This window comes from Bacillus rossius, chromosome 2 (assembly GCF_032445375.1).
Source record: "Bacillus rossius redtenbacheri isolate Brsri chromosome 2, Brsri_v3, whole genome shotgun sequence".
Classification (NCBI taxonomy): domain Eukaryota; kingdom Metazoa; phylum Arthropoda; class Insecta; order Phasmatodea; family Bacillidae; genus Bacillus; species Bacillus rossius.
Genome location: NC_086331.1, coordinates 25,403,133 through 25,422,290, shown reverse-complemented (window position 1 = coordinate 25,422,290; position 19,158 = coordinate 25,403,133). Strand labels below are relative to the sequence as shown.

The following is a 19,158-nucleotide window of genomic DNA, read 5'->3' as shown; positions in this document are numbered from 1 at the left end:
AAAAGATGTAGGTGCGACAGGAAGGGGGACATATCTAGGTGGAGAAGTGGGGCATATCTAGGTGCGGTAGGAACGGGGACATATCTAGGTGCGGTAGGAAGGGGATCAGATCTAGGTGTGTTAGGGAGGTGAACAGATATAGGTTGTAGGCTGTCATGGGGGACAGCCTGTCCCTGACGCCATAGGGGACGTAGGATGGGCCAAAAAATGATTTTGAAGACTACAAAAAAGATGAAATACAACGCAAATATAGAAAAATAATTACACACTACCTACAAATATTTGAATTTAACTCACTATAAATAATCATGTAGTCAATGTAGAACTTAATTACTCAGTTTCCAGTGAGATGGCGTGGCATGCTTGGGTAGAGGCCGTTCTTCGTCAAATTATATTTCAATATCGTAATATAATAAAGTAACACAATTTAAACATTTTTGTTTTAATATTTTGGGTTTCCAATGACCCCTGAACACTATAATATTTTGTTATAAATACTTTACGTGAAATAAAATGCGCACTTAACTCGTTCTACCATGTTATGTGGATTTTTCCTTTTTTTCGTCACTTTGTTTTTTAATTTAATGTCTATTTCCAATTCTAAAATTTTCACTTGAAACCTCACTTGCATTTGCTGTTCTGCCGCAAATATTTTCAACAGATATTCGCTTAGTGCAATATCATGGCATGTAAAAAGGCGCTAAATTTTTCGTGATTATCATCACTTGCGCGAAATTTAACCCCCCCCCCCCCCCCTTACACCCGTCAATTATATTACACTCAGTGAAAATACGCGTGGCAGAACAACAAATGCGAAGGAGGTAGCCTTAAACGCGGGGTTTGATGAAATTAAACTTGTATGTTGTGCACGGATGAAGGGCACGTTTATTGGTTGGGGAGGAGCTGATCATAGTTCCTGCCCCAGGCGAAGGCGGGCCTGGATCCGGCCGTGCTAGCGGAGGAACAGTGTAGAACGAGTGCAGGCCGGCGCGCCATCGATCGCTGCGCTATGGTGCGCTCTTGGGACATGTTAGCCGCGCGGGGGAAAGGATGGTTAGGGGAGAGGGGTGAATGTTGGTAGGGGTCAGAGCCTGCGAACAGCTGAGGCGGATATCTCCATCTGCCACCTCGCGTCCGGTGGAGGGGGTTCGCCCGCAGTTGCCAGGTACCGGGTAGTGCGCACTTGCAAGGCGAGGCGCTTCCTGCACTCCGACACTCCCGGCGAACAAAGCAGAGTGGAATGATGTTCAACGCGGTGTGACTTGTGCTAGCGATTTTTGTTCCGCAAACTCGTAATTTACACGCCTGTATTTTTTTTTTAATGATTTAATAGTAGACAAAAAAAGAGTGAACAGGCAAGTTACGTGTTTACGGTTTTAGCAGAAATATCAAGTGCCCGACAATCAGTTGCCACCGCCGGTGGTGGACGTTTGAAAATACGTGCGAAGCAACACGGTACTGACCTAGCTGTTCAAGATGACGTCTTCATCAGGTAATTCAAGACTCCACCCGTTTCATTATTTCGAAGAGTGAAGTAGGAGTATTTTTCCCCCCCGTTTCGATTCGTGAAGTTAGTTTTATTGATAATTTTTCGAGTATACCAAAATAATTAATATTTAATTTTATTATGGCCAGGGGTGTATCTAACTTGTCAGTGTAAATTAAACCATTTTGTGCGCAAACGATGACCTATATCGATTTGTCGCTTCCATTAATCAACAAAAAGTCTCATATCTCACTTCTAAAGTCGGTAAACATTCATCCGTTTACATATGAGTGTATATTAAACAAAAATTTGCTTCGGATAAGAACCATGGTATTAATGTTTTATTTTTGGAAAATAGCTTGTTGTCATAGGCTAATTTGATATTCTTGAAGGGAATCAACTGGAGTTTAAACTAACAACAAATATTTTTGCTTGGATATAACATATTTCTTCAATATTTACATCGTGAAAAGTACATCTTAAACTTAGCTGTGATTATTAAATTTTAGGAATGGATTTTTTGTTGGTCAAAAATCCAACCATAATTAGGTACATCACTTACATCAGAATTGTTCCCAACCACCAATTTAAGTGCACTGGATCAGAAATGAAGTGGTTCGAAACACATTAAAACCGTACTTCTAAAATGTAATTTTTACTACGAACTTTTCTATTTAATACTTTAAACTATTTTAAAAATTAATTGTTACAAATACTATCAAATTTTGATTATTTTACTTTTATAATAGCAAAATATTTTACAGCACAATGGTGATAGAGCTGAAGTAAAGAGACGTCTATTTTTTTTAGAGAGAGATAATTGAATACAAAAATACCTTTTAGTTTAGAAATATAAACTACTGGTGGATTGAGGATGGGAGTAGTTTTTTACTAAATAAGACGTAGACAGTAATTTGCTTCTTATCTTGAATGCAAATGTGCAAAATTTCATCAAGAAGCATGGGCTTCGCAAGGATATATAAATTTTTTTTTTGGGGGGGGGGGGGGACTGCAATTGATTTAGTTGTTGAGGAATATCCATCCCCTGAGAAAAAAGCGAGGGTTCCGGGGGTCCTCCCCCGGGAAAATTTGGGGTTTCAAGGTGCAAAAAGGTGGTTTTTAAGCATTTTTCTTTCCTAAATATTTTCAGAGAACAAATTTGTAAAAACACAGTGCTCACATTACCACGATTGGACTAAATGCACCATGCGCAACATATGGGTTATATCACAGAAATCATATGAATAATATAACTACGAAACTAAATATATTATTGGAGGGGACGAAATTGAAGACTTTTATTATTGGGGGGGGGGGGGGGACGTGTCCCCCCCGTCCCCCCCGGTTGTGACGCCAATGTCAAGAAGTGTTAAAATTCCTTTTTAAAGGGGTGGGAATGTAGTATGGGGTGGTTTTTCTAAATATTATGTAGACAAACATCTTAATTTTTTTTTCAAAATTAAATGTAGAAAAAAATTAAGTAAAGTGTGCAGAATTTAATCAAAAAGGTAGCAAAACTCAAGTATAAGAGGTGAAAAGTGGAATGGGGTGGTTTTTTTTAACGAGTCTCATGTAAACAGTGATCTTACTTTTTTTTTCAAAATATAATGTATACGGTAATTTTCCTCTTATATTGAACGTCAGTTGTGCACAATTTCACCAAGAAATAGGTACCAAAATTCCACTTTAAAGTGCGAGAAAGGGATATGGGGTCAGCTTTAGAAAGCTGATGTGGAAAATGACATTTCTATTTTATTGAAGAACAAGCGTACAAAATTTCATCAAGCTTGGAATAAAAGTGATCATATTTTTGTAGCAAAACAAACAATAATAAAAACATAAAAGCTTATTTTAATATACCTGCGAAAATATATTTATACACACACGCACACACTTATTTATATAATATGTAAACACACACCCTATAAGTCACTTAGATTGTGTTTGTAAGATATGTTTTATTAGAAATAAAAAATATGTCATATTTCCTCCTGTATGAAATAACCAAAACAACGGCCTGAGCCATGCTATGCATTTAAAGTTATTATAACAATTAGTTAAACTAAAAAAAAAAAAATAATAAAATTGGACTTTTTTTAAATATAGTTTTTAATTACAATAATAAAATAGGAATTGATAGAAAAAAAGTTTTTAAAATGTATTGTGCAGTGACGTCTTTCAAACCTAGAAACATGAATTCATTTACCATGCACTTAACCACTGAGCTAAACAGCCATAAAATATTGTTTAAAAAAATTGGGTTCTGTAAATTGTAACCCCAGGATTATTATATAATATAAAACTCTGTGTTATTTCTTTTTGTGACCATTTAAGTTAAAAAAAAAAATGAATTCTAAATAGTTTTGCCATTACAAATATTTATTTGGCCTACCGATATGCTTCGTACCTGTGCACATTCAGAATTCAACAGACGAACTCGGCTGCAGGTTCATCACTACAAAATAAGTTGAAAACATACATACGACTTATGGTCTAAAGTGCTTCCCAAGACTAGTGTACATCTTGGAAGTTGTGGTTGAACAATATTTTTATTGTAAATATGAGGCCGGTTCCATCTGGTCCCAAACACTCACTGCAAGCACTACTCGTTTACCCCAATCACAAGGTAGGTACACACGTGCTTACCCAGATGGGGCCTAACCTGCATATTAAAAAACTCAAAGGATATAACCTAAATACTGAAAACTTTAAAAGATGGCAGAACATTAACACGACAAAACAAGTAAGTTCCATTAATTCTATTCAATTGTAAATATATATGCAAAACATTCCATAAACAACCCCAAAAATATGATCAGATATACATGTTTTTCAGGTACATTGATTTTATATATATTTTTTTAATAACACGAATTTATGTCAAACGTTTTTAACCGTTAAAGATGTCAGCTTAAATCTATGAAAAATAACACAATATACAATTACAAATAATTTCTGTTTTTTGAGAGTTACGGTACTTTTACTACTCTGAAACACATATTGTGCCCAAGTAAGCAGCACAGAAGGTGCAGAAAGTGCAAACAATTGCAGAGTATTATGAGCACCAAAAAACAACAACTTACATTTACTTTAATTTACCAGGTGCATCACACACAAAATACCAAGGAAAAATGTGTCAGAAAACATAGTGAAATTTACAGTAACCTTTTACAACAGCAAACATTTCAAACTTAGAAAAATTACTGGCCATTAAAGAAAATAACAAACACAAAAATTATACTAAGCTCTCCTATAACCTCCATAATTTCGTGGCCCCCCTCCCTCTTTTCTCCTCTTTCTAATGTCATTGGTTCATGGTGACATCATTTTGATGGTCCTTGCTGCTCCTTAGGGACTGAACTGCCTAAAACCTCGAGTATTTATAACCTTAATTCCTCCTTATCACCCTCATATTGCCTCTCAACTCTCTAAGATGGAAAATAATGTCTGGGACGGTTACAGAGAGTTCTAGAAGGTTCTTAATTGTATTCCAAACAATCGATACACAGGCGAGTCTTCCGGTTGTATTCTTCTTGCTAAAATCTCGATTGGTATCCCTGAGTTTGAAGCTGTTTTGGAAGGAACCCTCATGATTTTGCTTGAAGGGTACTTTCTTAAACAGCACACAGCAGTAGCCTATCTATGACTTGTTATGTCACAAGATGATGATTCCGCATGGTAAAAAGGTAAGGTTATGATTCGCTCGTGTCCTTAAATTTTTTTAATGCAGAAAATTAACACGAAACGTCTCGTGACCAATACACATGGTCACACCCTTCTCCCCTAAAACTTCTTTGCAGGAGGGCATCTTCTTGCTGGTGATGAAAATTCTTGTGGTGGCCAGTCTTAAATCACTTCTTCTCTTGCCAGTGTCTCCACAGGCCTATAAGCCGAAGTAAAAAAGGAAACGGACGAGGGTACCTGCTGGTGCTGGAGCTGCCATGGGTGCTGATGTAGTTGCTGGTTCTGGAACTGGCTTTCTGATGTCGTAGATGGTGGCTGGTGTGCTTCTGCGAAGTGGGTTATAAACCTGAAGGTGTTGGTCCAAGTCTTCATGGAGCTGATGTCTTTGTACGTAGAGTACAATCATTCCCAGAACAAGCGAGACCAGAGAAGAAAAGAGAGACCAGAGGAGAAAAGAGAGACCAGAGGAGAAAAGAGAGACCAGAGGAGAAAAGAGAGACGAGAGTAGAAAAGAGAGAGTCCTTAGTATCCTAGTATTCCCAAAAAAAATGTGCATAAAGAGATAGATAACGCAAGATCCAAATATTATGATCATATAATGTTCATACCATTATTTCACAAAGAGTACACTGACAACTATTTCACAGATAAACCTTCTTTACTAGATCCAATAGCATAGGTATTTAACATATCACAAAAATTGACTAGATAACAAACATATTGTAGCACTTAGCTTTACATACAATATACACAATGTATATTATGGGTCCTACTTCATAAATAATCGTAAATAATCTCATAAGTTCAACTTTTAGCACATCATACTGGTAACAAAGCTCTATACAATCTTAAAACACTAATTAGCTACTTCGAGAGAGAGTAAGCCTATAACAAAAAAATTCTAATTTCACAAAAACATCAAACGTTTAATAACCTAATCATACTTGAGAGAGAAAGAGAGAGATGTAAAAAAAATTTTAAGTGCTAATGTGTTTAAGTTGCCCCACATAGACTTTGTACTTTTTCAATGGTTGGTCAAGATCCTCCAGTACCTCTGACACATCTGTTGTGAATTTGATATCTTAAATAGCCCTAACGAGAGAGGGGCCTTCAAAGTCCTGTAATATCTTTCCATGATATTATCTTGGGGATGGTAGGGGGTAGTGTGTACTAGCTTACTTTCCCATGTAAACAACATATTTTTCAGCACTACTGTTGAGAAATAGGTGGAGGTATAATATACTATGGAAACAGGTGGTCCAAAATTGGGAAACAAATATTTTCCCAGGTGTCGACATATTACACTAGCCTTAATGTTTCTCAGAAGAAAGAAAAGACAAAATTTATTAAACTGTCTACACCTACCAAGATAGTTGTATAACTCGAGGTGGTTCGTGGCAAAGATACAAAAGTTCCCTAGTGTAACTAGCTACGTTAGTAGCACCTTTACCTTCGTACTTAACATTACGTGATTTTACCTTCCGGCAATTTAAACAAGACTTTACTTTCTTCTCTACCTCCTTACGCAGACCTGGCCAAGTACACAATCCATTAATCCGATCTATGGTTTTATCACTCCTAATATGACCGCCAAAAAAAATTATTGTGATGATAATAATAAATAATCATACTACGAACCTCCACTGGAGCAAAAATACGAAAATTGCCTGCTTTGGTAGTTAACCCTACCGAACCTTTATTTAAAATATGTTCCTTCTACAATGCTGTACAAAATCTCCTGACACTCCTTATCCCTCTCCTGATATTCCTTGATGTTAACAAATGACCTTTGACCTTATCCATGACCTTGACCTTCAAAATTTGCAAAAATTTGTTCAAAAGACCCTAAATGTGCCCAAAATTCACCAAAATCCACCAAAATTTCCTGTTGTCTGAAGAGAAAAAAATCTTAGAGAATGGAAAAATTAAAAAAAAATTCTATTACGAGGGAAAAATTCCCTTTATGAGGGAAAATTTCCCGTTTTAGTCCTCAAAAATGCCAAAACTTTAAAAGTCCGTAATAAGGCTTAAGAATCATATCTACAAGCCTACCTAAGCCTCCGAGGTCATGACCTTGAGAATGAGGATGTAATGTGAGCCATTTTGAATTATGATGTTACGGCTCGGTGAGGGAAAAATAAAAATGGCGACCGATCGTTCCTCCATGGTGGCTGTTGGCAGACTGACCCCCACCACTAAAGAGCGGAAATTCCTCCCCCCCCCCCTTCTAAAGAGCCAAACCTTACAAAATAATTGAATGCTATTAATTTATACCAACACTTATACAATTATCAAAGTATATATTGGAAAAAAATGTTTCGTATCATTAATGAGAAATTTACCTGTGCCTTTTTCAAGGAATTTATCAACATGAAGTTCGGAACACCGCTTGGTTACTTAAGTGTATATGGTGGAGTATATCTTTAATGGGAGGTTTATGCTTTTTTTTCGAGGAATTTCTCAATATGAATTTGGCAACACTGCTTGGTAACTGCAGTGTCCGAGATAGTTTCGAGTGCTGTAAAAGTAAACAAGCAGCATGACCGTGGTAGTGAGTGTTGTTTCGGTAAACCATGTTTTCTGTGAGCTGTTTGATGCAAGGATTACTGCAGCATGGTTTAAAATATGAAAGAAACCTGAAAATACACTACTGATATTACATAGTCTCCTTCCTAGATTCCAATATTCTCTGTGGCGCGGCGGCAGAGCGCACGGATGTGAAATTTAAGGGGTAATTTTTGAGGTGGTTGAAATCTCGTCACTGGAAATTTTTAACTTTAAAATATACTGGACTATATAAATTTGGCTGTAAGCAAATATGAATTAATGCATTGTCTTTGTGTAGGCCTATCTAATTTCTATACTATTATTGAATGCATAGCTTATTCCTGTGGCTTGATTATTTCATTATTCCATTTTCATACATTTTACATGAGTCACGAAAAATGTTTTACAGCCACATATCATGGTTTAGATTTTCAATTAAATTTTATTGCGAAGGAGGGAAGTCTCCAAGCATTTAAGATTTACTTTCAGTAATGTAGTATTTCTAGGTTATCTAAATTTTGTAATTATCCGGTTTAGAAGCAATCGAAGGTTTTTTTTCTGAATAGGATGAAATTACTCTCAGATTATTTGCCCATGGCCTTTTTAATGCCCCAAGTATTACACTATACTACATCGGAATTGTTATAAAAATAATGAATCTAGCTTTATAATTGTAATTATTTTTTTAGGTTAATAATTTCGAATTATGTGTATTAAGTTGGTATCATCAATTGGTTTATTCTATATAGGATATTCTGTGCCGGGGTTTCCATAAACAAGGTTTTGTCAATTTTGTTCTGTGTTTTCGGAAGTAAGTCCCTGACTTATTTGGTAATGTTTTTCTGTGATTATCTGAACGGCAAACACCCCCCCCCCCTTCATCAAGACTCATCGTTGAATTTACCCCTGCTTTATACCATAAGTCGCACAGAGGTTTTCTACTTATTTTTCATGATAAACATGCAGCCGAAGTTTGTCGGAATTCAAACTCATCCTGAATGTATATTCATAATATTAAGAGTAGTGAGTTTACTTGTTTTAAACACAATCGCACAAATTTATGCTGGATTGTTAACAAAGCCTTACAAATTGGTTGTCAAAAGAAAAAAATCTCTTCTTCCGTAAACTTACATGTTTACAGTTGACAACAGAACAGAGAACCAGGCTGAGATAAGTCGACGAAGTTTCCACGAAGATTCAGTTATCTGCAATTACGAACAATTACTCGTTTATTTGAGGTTCACTTTTCATTGAGTAGTCCGTAACTACATTTTTATATATAACAATGCAGATATAATTAGTAAAATATTTTAGCTCAAAGATATGTATTGCTGGCTCTTCTCTTTTTCATACGTTTCCACGAAATATCTGGGTTTGACGTCACCAGGAATTAAGCCCGACCAGAATGTTTCGCTGGTAGGAAGCGTGGCGGATGCTTTCCTTCGCTGCTGTATCTTCCGTCTGTCTTCAGTGACTTCGATGTCAACGAGACAGTAAACCTTCCTTCCGTTAATTCAAATGCATTAACTTCCTCGTCGCAGTAAGTTGGAGCAGAAGTAGGACAATGGACTCGTATTCCAAGATGAGCCAGGTTCGAATCTCGATCCGGCCATAAGGTTTTCTGTTTCCCATTGTTTCCCGAAATCAATCCGTAGTGTGGTGCATTCAACTGGCGTGTGGCCGTACTATCTTCCTGCAAACATCTTCGGGACGTCAAGCACCGATAACAAACTTTTAGGCCAGTATTCCAAGACACAAATATAAGGGTTTAGGTGCTGAATATGCTACACCTGTACCCTAACCCCGTATTCCTAGTGCACGATAGGACACGGTTAGTCCCTTATTTTTAAGAACGTATTTTGGTGTCCCATCCGATGAAGATTTGTTGCCTAAATTCCTCGCATGCGAAGAGCTCACTTTTTCGTTGATTTCGTCCAGATGACGGACCCGCGTTTGGCGCCATTATCTCGTGTCTAGTCATTTTTGTGATCATTGGCAGACGTACCAAGCGTGTTGGTGTGCCAAATGAAACTTTATGAGAGCGAAACTAACATGGAATATATTTTGTACACTTTAATGGTCATAACAATAAATAATCGCAACCCTAAAAAGTACGCGAGAGAATTAGACAGGTGTTTATATATATTTTTTTTCGATGGTGCTGCAATCTATAGTATTTTTGCCGTAACAATTTCATCGGTGGTTAGGAAACGTTCGCTGGAATGCGTTGAAACCAGTTTATAGCCTCGCGCAGGGCACTACTGTTTATTTAAACAGTTGCTGGTTTGTTTACTTAAAGGCCCTACACACGCTCCGACACGGCTGCCCGACACGAACAGTTGGTCCCAACCGTCGTGTCGGGGCCTCCCCCACACACGCACCAACCAAACAAGGTCGCTCGGGTTGACGACCACCGCCAGACCAGTTTAGAACAAGTGTTTGACGTGTGAAGTTCTCTTTCAATGTCTCCTTATCTATCTAAACATCAAAAAATTGGTGTAGCTTTGTGTGCGGTGATTCTTACAGATGAAGGACGTAGAAAGAAGAGAAGTGTGTGGTCTAAGGCCTGGTTGCTAAAGAGGAAGTGCTTCAACCATATGAAACTTGTGAAGGAGTTAGGTGCAGACGATTATCGTAATTTCATGAGGATGGATGAGGATTGTTTTATGGAGCTCCTTGGTAAGGTCAGACCCTTCATAGGAAAGAAAAATACGGTAATGAGAGAATCCGTATCTGCTGAGGAGAGGCTTGTTGTAACGCTCCGTTATTTAGCTACGGGAAGATCACTAGAAGACCTTAAGTTTAGTACTGCAATATCTCCACAACTATTGTCATCTATCATTCCCGAAACTTGCCAAACCATATACAACACCTTAAAGGAATACATTAAGGTAATGATATACAGTAACAGATATATTTCCAAATGATAACAACATGATAAATACATAAATCATGGTGATTTTTACTGGTGGGGTATTATGAATAAATGATCCACATGATTATTTGACATAATATATTTGAAAAACTAAGGTAATACATAAAGATTACAGCTAAAAAATAATAAAATACACAAATACATTGATACATTTGTGTTATTAAATCAGATAGTAAGAAAGTTGTTCATTAGTTTGCACAGTTGAATTAAGAAGTAAGTGAAAAGTGTTCACAGTTATTTATTTCATGTATAATAACCGAATGGTTGGTTATCCACTGTGGGGTTTGAAAAGTTAGATGGTTGTTGTGTTGCTGCTGTTACATGTGTTGTAGTCATCATAGATGAAGCAGGTGAAGGAGTTGATGAATACGGGTACTGACATCGAGAAGGGGAAGGTGAAGGAAAGTGTTGGGTAAATTATTGAAATGATGGGTATTTAAATTAATATAAGTGTTATCAGTTAAACGACCACGTTTTCCGTAAAATATAAGTTCTGCCATCAACTTTTGGGCTATGTCTTGTTGGTCAGTACTTAGTTCCTTCAACTGCAAACCTAAAGACTTGCCGATGACCTCCCACTTATCATCTTTGGAAGCTAGCAAAGCATGAGCCGTGTTCACTAGACTCTCTTTTTTTCCGATGAAGTTCGAAGCCTTTTACGTTGCTGCGACGGAGTCATATGAGTTGAAGTCTGTGTGGAACCTTCCATTTCACTTGGCTCAACAGTTACCTGAAAAATAAAATTATTATTAATAAAAAAAGACCGTTGAATTAAACTGGGGTTGAGTTGTGATTTGCCATTTTTAAAGGGCTGGTTAAAAATATTACGCTATTAATTAATTTTCAAATTCATGAATAATATTCGGATAATGATTTTTAATTATGATAGAAATATTGACATTTTGTTAATGTTTATTCTTTTATTAAATTTCAGATACCATCGTCTGAAAATGGGTGGAAAGAAATAGAACGAGAATTTTCAAACAGGTGGAACTTCAGTCACGCTATTGGCGCTGCATATGGAAAGCATGTTGCGATCGTAAAGCCAACAAGAAGCGGAAGCTTGTACTACAATTACAAGAAATTTTTCAGTAAAATACTTTTTGCATTTGTCAACCCAAAATACGAGTTCCTTTATGTACATGCAGGTACGAATGGGTGTGTCTCCGATGCTAAAGTAATCCAAAACACTCTTTTCTACAAGAAACTGTTAAAAAATGAACTAGGCTTACCACCTCCTAGCCCACTGTCTGGAACTAATAACAACGTTCCCTATGTATTCCTGGGCGACAGTGCTTTTGGCCTCAACAAACATTTTCTTAAACCGTATCTCTTGAAAAACATATCACACGAAGAGCGCATTTTAGAATCATAGACACTCTCGTGCGAGAAGAGTTGTAGAGAATGCCTTCGACATTTTAGCTACTAGATTTAGGGTGTTCCATACCACAATCTCGTTAAGCATGGAAACAGTTGACATGATCATTTTAGCCTGTTATGTTTTACATAATTTCTTGATAGAAAAAAAAACCTTTTTTATGTAACTGAGTTGTCATTTGATCGAGAGGATACTAACAACTGTGCATGTCATCCGGCCGAGTGGCGAGAAGTAGCACCAATGGTGTCACTATCTCAGTCTAATTCCAGGGATCGGTATGAAGAAGGAAAGGAAGTGCGTCAAATATTCACTTACTACTTCAGTAATGAGGGGAGTGTGCCCTTCCAAGAAAACATGATTAGAGTTCTACAATAAAAAACAATAACAAGTTACTTACATTCTCCTCAGTGTCTTGCGATGATTCGTCTTCTAAAGTCTCTGTTCCCCCGGTAACAGTTCCGTTTCATCAAGAAATGTCAATAGATACTGGTGTGTATACTTGGTCAGACCCAGATCCGGTAGTTTCACTTGCCGTGACCTGCACCAAAAAGTGAACTGTTTTATCCTTCATGTTTACAATAATGACCCCTGGTTTTGTGTAATTTGAAATTCCAATGCATGTATTCAAAATTTCACTTGCAATTAACTATGTAAATACTTTTTAATGTGTAGCTTATCAATACATAGTTATGAAAATATTCAAAATTCAGTTTTACAGTTTTTCAATAGATATATATCATGTGGTACATCATCATAACATTTAATTGTATATTGGTTTATTTAACTATCGTAAATAAGGGATTATTAAGTTACAGATGTCTAAAGACATTTGTTTTATATGGAATTTATAAGAGTATTAAAAGCAATATACCAAAATTAATTTGTTTGTTCTCATTTAATTCCTAGGCTGAAAACCAGCGATAGTTAATTGCACAAAATTAATTACTACAGATAAAACCATCATTGAATCCAACAAATTTTACTATACTCGTAAATTATACATATTTATTCTGCATACTACACGTTTTTGATCTATAGGAAGTCATATGTAAATAAAGGTATAGATAACTACAGGAATGGTTTTAAAATGTTTTAATAAAAATGCTGATTTATGTACTTACCTTCCGTGCTTCTCTTTTGTAAGCAGTTCGCATGTTTTCCAATTTCTTCTTGATAGTACTTATTGATGCTTCCGGCATACATTTCTTATATATTTGTAATAATGAATTATAACAGTCATTTCTTCGGTCCCTGTTTGAATAGTTTTTGTCTTCCAAGTCCCATAGACACCGGCACTCTTTCCAGAACTCAAGAAGTTCCACAATCACAACTTTTTCAGATTCCGTAGACATCGCGTGGGGACACTGACTCCTAAAAGCAGACTGAAGGGTCGGGTCGGCTTGCAAGTCGGGACAACAACACTCACTACACACGCTACAACCTGTCAGAGATAGGGGCGGGGCGGTTGGAGGTTGGATGGTTCGCCCGACACGACCGCCCGACCGTTGGGTCCGACAGTTTTCATGACACAACGTCTCTACACACGATCCAACCGGCGCCGGCGGGGCCGACAGCGGTTGTCCCGACGGTTGGGCTGTCGTGTCGGAGCGTGTGTAGGGATTTTTACTGGGATTGGGTTTGGACATGTTCTGGAATACGGCCAGCGAGTTAGAGCAATGGTTATTGAACTGAAGTAAAGTGACGTCTATTTTTTTAGAGCGAGTAAATTGAATACAAAAAAAAAGTTTTATTTTAGAAATTTAAACTACTGGTGGATGTAGGATGGGAGTAGTTTTTTTACTAAATCAGACGCATACAGTAATTTGCGTCTAATTTTGAATGCCAAATGTGCAAAATTTAATCCTATTCGAAGTCAGGCCAGTCATAAGAATAAGGTGAAAAATTACGAAGAGATACCATTGCACAACTTATTTCACATGCCCCCATCGTAACATACTTTCAAATATCCTAGTCATCTGAATGTTCAGTAATTTTCCAATAACGAGCGATTTCTAGGGGCGCCAGCGAAGGACACCGCGTGCATAAAGCCGAGGCCACACAGAAAGCTACGCTATGTTCGCGATATTCGCTATATTCGCGATGTTCGCTGTGTTTGCTGCGCCAGGTGGACAGACAGGATAGTCTAGTTCGGGATGTCGGAGAGACGCATGCTGTGGGATTCGAGTGATATGATATGAGGGATATGATAATATTCTGCTCGCTCTCACATTATATGAACGTTAAAATAAATGGGTTCATGAATTTAATATAAAAACAAAAGAATTTGAAGCATTTCATTTGATGAAGCAGTTGCTAGTGAGGACGAAACCAAATTTATGGATTATTTCAAGATTAATTCAACTAAGTTTAATAGCATTTCCTTGGAATAAAATCCTAGGCATTGTACTGCATATCCTACCTTCTATATTCTTCCATCGATTTATTCAATAAACATGGATAAAATTTATTTCATAAACATGAATATTATCGTTATCTTCAATTAACTTTTCTGTCGAATTGACTATTTAAAGCACAATACTGAGAGAAATTAAATTTCATAAAAACCAAGCGCAGAAGTACAGCACAATTCCGCGCGAAAACAGTTGTTTTTGTTTATCTGCGCATGCGCGAAGTCAGCGACGTTTTAGAAAATTAGCCGAGAACCAAACACCTGGCGACGTCGCTAACATAGCGAACATAGCGAACACAGCTTTGTGTGGCCAGTGACACCTGGGATACAGCCGGATATATTTTACTAGAGTAGCGAACATCGCGAACATAGCGAGCATAGCACCCTGTGTGACCGTAGCTTATGGACGCCGTCTACCCAGGCACACATGAGTTGTGCAGAGCTTCAGGAAACACAACGCGATTTTAAAACTACTCAAGATATCCGTGTGGGGTCTGTTTACGAAAAGCATTAAGAATTCGCTAGGGGCCGAAAAGTACTTTTGATTTCGGATTAAGTTTTTAAAGTGTATTTTTAGAAGAGTTTAAAATGACTAAAATGTGTGTTTTCAGAGTAAATTTTAGGTGTAAAACAACCGGTACAGTTTCTCGAAAGCACTTAAAAGACTTGCATTACACCTTTATGTTCATTCCTCCGCCATATAATTTTACGATCACCGCTCAAATTTCAGTTATTCCATGACGACGAGAATACTGCGCGCCAGTTCAGAGACTTGTGCTTAGAGGCGATACCGCGCTAGAAGCACCAGCGAGCGTCGCGCTTATCAACCCGCCTCGCTAAATCACACTCCGACCAGACGGGCCCCTTAAAGCGGCTGTGTCACTATCTCAGGGAGCAGCGATCACACAGCGCTAGGTAAACCTCGCTTATTCGTTACGTTTTTGTTCCTGAATCACGTTGCTCTCAACTTGTTTTTATGATTTTGAAAATTAAACTAAACAATTGGTTTACTTCTTTTTTGGGCACTTTTATGACAGATGAATATAGAGTATTTTACATTTTAGTCGGGGGAAAACCTTAATGAGTCAAAAAAATCTTCCTTTTGCAACTAAATTATTGTGTTAGTCAACTTTCTCTTTTGTTTGACTAAATTCAAACACTTTGTTAAATCAAACATTTCTCTCAGTGTGACTTGTGTGGACCTAATTGGTTTACTGTAAATGACACATCACGGTTATCGATGAAAACTGGACCAGCTGTTTTAAAGAACTATGTAGTGAAGGAAAAAATTAGACACGAGTGTTATATCATATGCAGTTTTTTTTAAAATCAGATAATCATTGATCATTGCTTGAATTATTAATTGTCACTTATCAACTATGAGGGGTAAGCGCGTAACTTTGATTAACATTAAAACTGATGTGAATTAGAAAACCAATTATTTTTCTGGGCTGGTTGTAACCGGAGGGCTTAGCAGTGGCACGAGATCAGACTTAGGCCGTCTTCAATAACTGGATTCGAGAATGATTATGATACTTTTAGTAATAAGTCTTGTCTCCTTTCATACCACCCACCATGAAGCCCAGGTTAATTAATAAACCTTAAAAAATAATGTAAGTAACTTCCCGAAAGTTTTCGATGTTGCACAAGGTTGGTTGTTCGAAAAATACAGAACCACATGAAGGTATCATTTTACATAATATTTGCTGAATAAAACATTCGCAAAACTGCAGACGAATCAGCTTCTCTAGCTTCTCTTCCGAGAAATTTTCTTCCAAAGATACAGTTGGCGAAGAGACCTGCCTGGAAGTTGGGCGTGGTACTCTGCCCAAAGTACGTGTCATGCTACAGGAAGTGTTCAAAATTGACACCAAGGGCATCAACACAGTCCTGTGAACGTCTTTCAACAGATTATCTCGTCCTTTCAACCCCCCCCCCCCCCCCCACTGGTTGGAGCTGGTGTGTTCGGGTGAATCCACAATGCGCTACCGAAGAATGTCAACACGGCGACAGGACTGCTGTAAACCGACGCTTTTATGCGAGCCCGTGAGTGGAATTCTATGGGATTCTGTTCAGGTGACGCGACGGGGCGGGCGATGAAATCGGTCCCCTGCGGCCCATCAACTCGGTCATGAAATCGCCCAGGTAGGCCACAACAGTGGCACACGGTGCAAGCACGTTCCATTTGGCCAGCCCTCTGCCGAGGCGTATCCCAGCAAATTGCGTCACCGGATGGGAGGACGAATGTAGCTAGCTATGTACTTTAAAGAGAAGCCGAATATTCGTACATTCTTATTCGTTAGAAGTACCTCACGTAAACTGCAACCTCTAAGAAGAAGAGGTGGGAACCGAAAGGCACCATTATTGTTACAAAAGTTGTTAGACTTTAACAATTTTATATTGTTCAATTTGCAAAATTTGGATTCGTTAAAGCGGTATTGCTGAAGTTATTAGTGAGTGGCTGTTACTTTTATTTCTCTGTTAAGTCATTGGAGTTTAGAATGGAATTCGTTTTTGGAAATGGAAACTGTAATTACGTCAATAAACCGTATGTTATGGCCGTTGAAAATATCTTAACGTGTGATCTCTGAATTAAAGAAGGCAGATATTCAGTATTAAATGACAGAAGAAGTCATATTAAAACTTTTTAAACCAAAAATGGCATATATATAGGTTCCCATATAAGGGCCCCGCCTACCCGCGCACACATATGGTAGGCAGAGCTTCAGAAAAAAAAACCGGGATTTAAAATAAACAGAGCGCACACGTAATAGAAGTGAAACTTATTTGACAATTCAAACCTCGACTCGTAATTATATCGTAAGGGATAAAACTGCAGAGAGAGAATAAGACAATTTTCTAATACTGATTAATTAACAATAAACATTACTGACTGTTGAAATATACCATAACGAAAAACTGTGCGTTTCACTGTTTGTTCAAACAATTCTGCCATTTGGAACACGCTAAATCTCTGAACGAAATATGAAATTCATAACAGGTAGAATATATATGCGGGAAATGCAGGGACTGTCTCAACAGCGCTCTCTACACTTCTAGTTGAACAAGGAGACACGCGAGCATGCTCATCGCAAATATAAAATTAAATGCATTCACAGCTGACTGTATAGGATACCTATATCTATTTTCTGAAACAAGGGCATTCGCACACTCTCTGCCTTATTCTTTCGTTCATCTATCTCTCTCGGTTCTATTTTTTTTTTTTTGGGCGGGGACGAATCATCGCACAAAGAGGAAAATGAAAACGAGCCCAGCAATGTACATAGCATAGTGCTTTCTTATATCTCTTTGGCTAAGTACATATTCTTTGTTATTTTCGTGTCAGAAACGTTTCACAACAATGTTTCGCGAAAACGTTGCATTGAAATTCGGCCTTGAAATTTGGATCTCATCGCGCCCAAGGGAGTTTCACTTCAAAACTTCAAGATATCCAAATGCAGTTTACAAAAAGAAGTTTAAGATTGTGCCGAGGGCGCATGAGTAGTACTGTTTCCTTATTGCGTTTTTAAATTGTATTTTCAGAAGAGTATAAATAATTAAAACATGTGCTTTCAGATCGTTTCAAGGCATGAAACATCCTGTGCAGATACTTCAAATCACTCAAGGGACTTGCATTAGACCTTTATCTTCCTTCCTTGGCCATGTAATATTATGGTTACTGCTCAACTTTCATAGTTGTGCTATGCACGACGAGAAAATTGTGTGCCAGTTCACAGCCTTGTGTGCGACGCTCACTGGTTCTTCTAGCGCGTTATCGCCTTTAAGCATAAGGTTGTTTGAAGAAGTGCAGTGACACACACACACACACACATACACACACAGTGAGCGGGCAGATCGTGCATATCGAGTAGTTCACCTGCCTATCGGTGGGTGGTGGGCACATAGTGTATTTTAAGACTAAACATAGTGTAGTTTGCTGCTTCACACAGAGATGTACAAGATACCTCATAAATAGTATCTGGAATAAAAGTTACAAGTTACAAGATACTTTTGAGTAAAGCATTTGAGATATCAGATACAAGATACTTTTGGTAATTGTATTTAAAATACTAGATAGAAAATACATATTTTCTAAATACATTTTTTTAAATAAAATCCTTTTTTTATGAAAACATATTCTTATTCATCTTAAGGTTTATTTAGATTATGCCATTAATTATATATTATTTATTCTGTATGACAGTGATCGCGTGAATGTAAGAAAATATTATATTTTTAAGGTTTTAATTGAGACTTAAGTAAAACCAATCCTTCAAACATTTAATCATTCATTTTTATTTTATGATGTCTCATTATCATCCCCCAAAAGAGAAGTATCACTCAACAGGGGTGTAACTCGGCAAACAGGTGTTATATATAAAAAATATCTTTATCGTAGGGTAAACATTTAAACTCTTCAGGCTGGTGTATTATTTAAGTATTTATGTGTTTCTAAGTCAGCGCTGCTCCCAATAGACCCTGTGTTGTTGCTACTTGTAACAGAGGAATCAGAGTCCTCTAAAAACATGTAATAAGATTAATCTTTTGCCCTTTTTTATGTCTTCTTCTCCATTTATGTTTAAAGCCTCCGATTTTTTTTTCCAGATCGATTAATTTTACGTGTTTCAGTCAGGATAAGTTCTTTTACATTTTCTTTAAGTGCTTTTGGTACCCATTTCATTTTAAAGAATGGACGTGAAACTGATGCTAATATTTCA

At 37.4% G+C, this 19,158-nt stretch overlaps 1 protein-coding gene across 1 annotated transcript in view; it reads left to right on the top strand.

Moving 5' to 3' along the window:
* The first annotated feature begins 965 nt into the window (after window positions 1–965).
* Window positions 966–19,158, top strand: part of LOC134529183 (small G protein signaling modulator 2-like) — a 312,573-nt gene continuing 294,380 nt past the window's right edge. The window contains exon 1 of the mRNA XM_063363019.1: window positions 966–1,492. Within this exon, the coding sequence (XP_063219089.1) occupies window positions 1,477–1,492 (16 nt within the window). The 5' untranslated portion in view covers window positions 966–1,476. The remainder of the gene's footprint in view (window positions 1,493–19,158) is intronic.